Source organism: Mytilus edulis, chromosome 2 (assembly GCF_963676685.1).
Source record: "Mytilus edulis chromosome 2, xbMytEdul2.2, whole genome shotgun sequence".
Taxonomy (NCBI): domain Eukaryota; kingdom Metazoa; phylum Mollusca; class Bivalvia; order Mytilida; family Mytilidae; genus Mytilus; species Mytilus edulis.
Window position 1 is genome coordinate 87,950,027 of NC_092345.1, and position 6,000 is coordinate 87,956,026.

Sequence of the window (6,000 nt, forward strand, 5' to 3'; positions counted from 1 at the left end):
TACGGAATACATGGTAATCTACTTAACTGGTTTGATAGTTATCTTTGTGATAGGCAACAAAAAGTTGTGATTAATACATCATCATCCTCATTTTGCAGTCTTTCAGCTGGAGTACCTCAAGGCTCAGTACTTGGTCCCTTATTATTCATAATATATATAAATGACATTGCAGAGAAACTCACATCTCTAACTAGACTCTATGCGGATGACACTTCGTTTAATTACTCGGGGAACGACCAAGAGCAAATAAAAACTGTTATTGATCGTGACCTTGAAGAGCTAAACGAATGGTCACGGAGGTGGCTAATGTCTTTTAATCCAGACAAAACAGAAATAATGATTTTTTCAAATAAAGATGCACCCGTTTTAAAATTCTGCTTAAATGATAAAGAAATCCCTATAACAAAATGTCACAAACACCTTGGGGTAACGTTTTGCTCTGATGCTCGGTGGAACAGTCATATAGACAATCTGATTATCAGTGTTACGAAACATTTAAATATCCTGAGAAAACTCAAGTATCAGCTTTGTAGGAAAAACTTAGAAAAACTCTATTTAGTATTTATAAGACCAATCTTTGAATATGCAACTGAAGTTTGGGATAATTGCGGGATAGGATATGTTAATAAACTTGAAAGTTTGCAGCTAGAAGCTGCTAGAATAGTTACTGGTTTGCCTATATTTACAAAATCTGAAATTCTGTATGAGGAAATTGGGTGGGAAACTTTAGCTGACAGGAGGAAAAGACGAAAATTACAAATGTTTTATAACATTCAACATAACCAAGCTCCGGATTATCTATGCAAACTTGTTCCACCTAGTGTACAGAGCACAACTACATATCCCTTGAGAAATGGCAATGACATCATTGTTCCTTTTTGTAGATTATCTCTTACTAAAGAATCTTTTATACCATCAACTATTAACCTATGGAATCATACCGATTTGTCCCTTCGAAAATCAGACTCTATAGCAAAGTTTAAAATCCATTTAAAAAGGTTAAATACCACAAATAAAGATGTACCAAAGCACTTTCTATATGGACCGAGGAAACTAAATATGATTTTAACACAATTCAGATGCTACTCATCTTTCTTGAACTATGACTTGTTTAGAGTCAATATAATTGCTGATCCATCTTGCTTTTGTGGATGTAACATTGAGACTGTACACCATTTCCTTTTCGAATGCTCTTTATATATACACCAGAGAGAAATTCTGATGAATAATCTAAGATGGCTTCCTGATGACCTTATATTAAATGTTAAGTTACTTACATCTGGTAATCCGAATCTCTCGTATGAACAAAATGTGAATATATTCAAACACGTATTCGAATTTATCAAAAGGTCTGAGAGATTTCTTGTTATGTAGAAAATGTATTTACGGTACATCCACGTCATCAACATCATCATCATCATCATCATCATCAACGTTTTCAATGTTTACATCTATTTCTGTTTCATTTTTTTTTTCTCAATTGATAGACTCGTAAAATATTGTTTATTTTGATATTGCATGCTCATATTAATATTGTATTGTAAATTATTGTCATTCGGAGCGGACTTCATAAGTATGGCTTACTTGTGTCCAATCCATTTTACTTTGAGTAAATAAAATATGTTTAAACTAAAATCAATTGTTGTTTTGTACATGTAACATGCAAAAGAACAGTGAGAAGAATACAACACTAAGTTTTCAATAATTGATGAAAGAAACAAAAAAAAACGAGATTTTTTTCATTCACTTCAATATTATATATCAAATCTTTCAAATGACAAGTTAGTGAGTTTCATATTGAACAATTTAAAAACAAATTGTGTAAAGGTAATAATATAGAACTTATTCCGAAGCAAGTCAAAGGTAATGGTTTTTGGTGAAGGGGTTGTCATAACGTGTTTGCTGTCTTAGTCTGATTATTCTATAGCCGTATTTCCATTTTTGACACATCCTTTTGCGGAATTTTCGGATTAAATTCACTGAAAAAAATTTATATAGAGAAAAATGTTTTAAGTACAGTATTTTTTTTCAATTAACACATAAACAAACATTTCATGCCTTGAAACATGTTTTTCGATCACATTTATATGGTTCCTATGTCAATTACTAATATACTTTGTTTTTGCAGGACTTCATTCAACGTCTTGGACTATTTCCTGTTTTTCTTTCATGTGATCATAGGGTTCTTCGGTTGCATAAACAGAATACTTCGTGGAGCTGCAATAGGAATTTTAACTGTCGCTCGAATAGACGGTTCTCTCCTACCAAGAGGCTATGAACACCTTGATAATGGTTTGTATATGTATATATAAATAACCGGATAAAAAAGAGCTAAGTTTATATCTCTGTTCAATCAATTGTAAATCCGTTAAAAAAGTTGCTTTTAACTTTGAACTGTTTAATTTTGATTCAACATAAAGCAATATGACAGATAAAATTGGGAAAGGAAATAAGGAATGTGTCAAAGAGACAATTACCCTACCAAAGGGTAAAAAAACAGACATAGGCCACCAATGGTCAAGAACACAGCGAGAAAAATCCCGAAACCGGAGACGAACTTCAGATGGCTCCTAAACTGTAACTACACTGGTTCAGTGAAGTGGACGTTTTACTAAACGCTAAAAACATTTAAAAACAACTAAAATGATAAAAAAAAAGAACCATACAAGACTAATAAGTGCCAGCGCATGGTAAATTGATTACTCTGGATTCATTTATTATAGTTGGTACCAGTTTTCGTTGAGAGGATATTTATTTTCGTGGGTTCTCGAATTCTGCCTACAAACCTACAGAAAATGTGTAATCGTTGAACATTTAATTTCGTGGTTCGTCTGTACAAACGAAATCACGAAATCCATAAAAATTGGTATCCAACGAATATTAATGAATCCCTTGTAGTTGGAAATTTTGCTGTTAACTAGATTTAAGTGTCTTTAGTCTTTGATTATTTGGTTATTTTTTCTAAAATTAAGATAATGTATACGTAAATGGCATGTGCAGCGATATTTTCAAGAAACGATGTATACTTATATTCAAATAAGTTGAGTATGAAGGTTCAAACAAGATCTTTGGTTAGCTTGCTTGCTAGATCAATAAGAGTAGCTGATGTGAAAACCAATCCAACGAGTTTTCAATAAAATAATCAATTTGTTTACGAACCGCTCACCTTAAATTCTGCCATATTCTTTATGTGGATGTCACAAGTTAGGAACCTATCACACAGTAACTTAAATTTGTAAATACCTGACATACATGTATCTGTTTTTTCCTTCACTGTTAGACTATCAGTTGATTTTCTGTTTACATGGGCACATCTTTTATATTCTTGTGATTGTTGATGGTAGAATCATGAGTATGTTGACCAATAATTGGTTCTTTAATCTATGGATAGTTGTCATATTGAAATCATATCACATCCCTTAATTTTGAACTTCAAATAATCTACGAAAAAATCAACATCATTTATATTCGAATTGAACACTTCTCACTTTACACTCCACAATTAACTAAAAACAAACATCGGGCAATGCAACATTTGAGATCTCATTTACTTATAATTGAGGCATCGAATTTAACGTCCTCATTCTGACCGGTCGTGGTTGCATACTAATACATCACATCGAACGAATGCCAAGTTGTATGCATCAATATACAGTAAACGAAAAAACAATATCCTCCTTCCCTTGCTATTTAACAAATCAGGCTTCCTATTTGTTTCATGTGCATATGTACGGAAACATCATCTTCCAAAGATATATTCCAATAGCTAACATGATGAAATTAACCATGGCAACGATCAGCATTTATTTGATACAAAAAAATGGGGGGAATGTCTCAAAAGTGCCCACAACTTGAAAAAAAAAACAATCTTGATATTCATATAAACCCACTTCGAAGGCTTAAAATTTCTCCATATATCTAAAATTCAATAGTATTGTTTTATTCCAAAATAACTTCCATATTTGAAATATTCATCGGGGCTAAATGTGAAACAAAACCTAACTGCGTATTGATGCCTTAGCGTTTAACGAAAAATACTGGAAAATTTATAGAAATGTCACATACGTTCTTTGGTAGAGAAAGAAGGAAAACCCTTTTTTATCTATTTTTCTGTATCTATTTATTTTGATTGACTTAATATCTTCCTTTTTCTTAGAATGAAATTCAAAACAGTGTGGCTGTGGCCATTGATTGACACATTAAATTCATCCATTGACTGGGACAATTTAGGTGAACGTTTGTCTGTAACGACCATTGCTCACTGTTTACTTTTTAAAGACACTTAAACTATGGGGTCACCAAAGGTTCTCAACACCTTAATAAAGTAATTCGAAAAAATTAATCAGAAATAACACGATGTTTTGATTTATATCAATTATATAAATCAAAACATAAAGGTTATTGCTGATTAATTTTTCGAATTATTTTATAACTAAAGGCGTTAAGAAACCTTGGTGACCCCACAGTTTAAATGTCTATCGTAGGTACGTCGTGAGCAGTGGTCGTTACATACTTGTAAACGTTCACGTAATTTGTCTCAGTCAATGGATTTTAATGTGTCAATCAATGTCCACAGCCACACTGTTTTGAATTTCATTCTATGTATTTGATAACATATCCATGAAATATACATCAATTTCTAGCGTAATGTATCATTTTTCTTTCAGGATACGCGGCATATGTTGGCCTGATTATGTTTGAACTTCGGCACAGGAATCCTGTTTTGTTGGTCTTCTGTGACGAACTCTTGACTTCGCAGAAAAACAAATCGACAGACATTTCACTACAGGCTCCACAAGAAAACCTAGAATACCAAAAGAGTGTGTCCGAAAGTTTGAAAAGACAAAGACAGACGTTATTACGCAATAAATGGTACAAAGCGTTTACGGTTGTCAACAATCCAAGTCTAAGACAGATATATAAACCAAAACTTTTGAGGGGTTTTAGCGAAAAGCATAATATTGATATAACACCATCTTATAATGTTTCAGAAGTATAAAAGAGATGTTATACAATAAACAGTAGTTCTACTAACTACTAAATACTAACTATATTCTCTAAGAAATCAATTAATATTTTATCTTATAACTTATTTTGCATCCATCCATGCATATATTTATAGTACATAATGCATTCTTTTAATTAAGTTTATTCATTTATCACATTTAAGTCTGCGTCGCAGAACATATGAAGATTAACCAAAATGATATTGCTCACTCCACACATTTACCTTAATAGGATTATTTTTAGATGAATTATTACAATTGTTGTTTTTTCTATTGTTTTGAAAATTATTATATTAAACTATCTTTTTGTTCCAATGACGAGTTGATTGATATAAGTTGGTGTCCATTTTCTACTGCAGACAAAAAAAGAGTTATCAATCTTCAATAAAATAGTAATTGATGTTATGATACTCACATAATCCATTTTACTTCACCAGATGTTAATTTCACGTCTCGAACCTTAAAAGCGAATAAAACAGTATAGCCGAACACGGACCATATAGGTAAACATATATTTATTCAAAATGAATAAGATTAAAGAATTAATGTTAGTCAGTGCCAGCTTTTCATTGTACGAGTTGTATGTTTTATCCTACTTATCAAAATAATTTGATGTCATGTTATAAAAGTAGGAAATTAAAAAGGGGATGTGTATCTAAAAAAAAATTATTAGAAATAAGCAGAAGCGGCATGATTGCAAATGAGATAATTATTCAACAAAAGTTCAAATGAAGTGGATATAAGCAATTATATGACACAGTACGGCTTCAACAATGTTGATCATCCATACCTTATAGTTGGCTATATAAGGCTTCGTAGAAAATTTGAAACAGTTCATACGAAAAAACTAACGGCTTTATTTCGAACAAACCAATTACGAAAAACTAATATGAAAGACAAGAACCAACAATAATTATCAGTTTCTCCGTCGACCGAGCATGAGGAAAGAAGAACTCGTATTATGGCCCGTAACTGTTTTTTTTTTTTTAATTAA

General features: G+C 31.8%; 1 protein-coding gene across 1 annotated transcript in view; it reads left to right on the top strand.

Annotated features, from left to right (window-relative positions):
- LOC139513292 (stimulated by retinoic acid gene 6 protein-like) overlaps nucleotides 1-5,321 on the top strand; it is a 70,403-nt gene extending 65,082 nt beyond the window's left edge. The window contains exons 15-16 of the mRNA XM_071301657.1: nucleotides 2,129-2,292; nucleotides 4,668-5,321. Of these exons, the coding sequence (XP_071157758.1) occupies nucleotides 2,129-2,292; nucleotides 4,668-4,999 (496 nt within the window). The 3' untranslated portion in view covers nucleotides 5,000-5,321. The remainder of the gene's footprint in view (nucleotides 1-2,128; nucleotides 2,293-4,667) is intronic.
- Nucleotides 5,322-6,000: the final 679 nt, after the last annotated feature.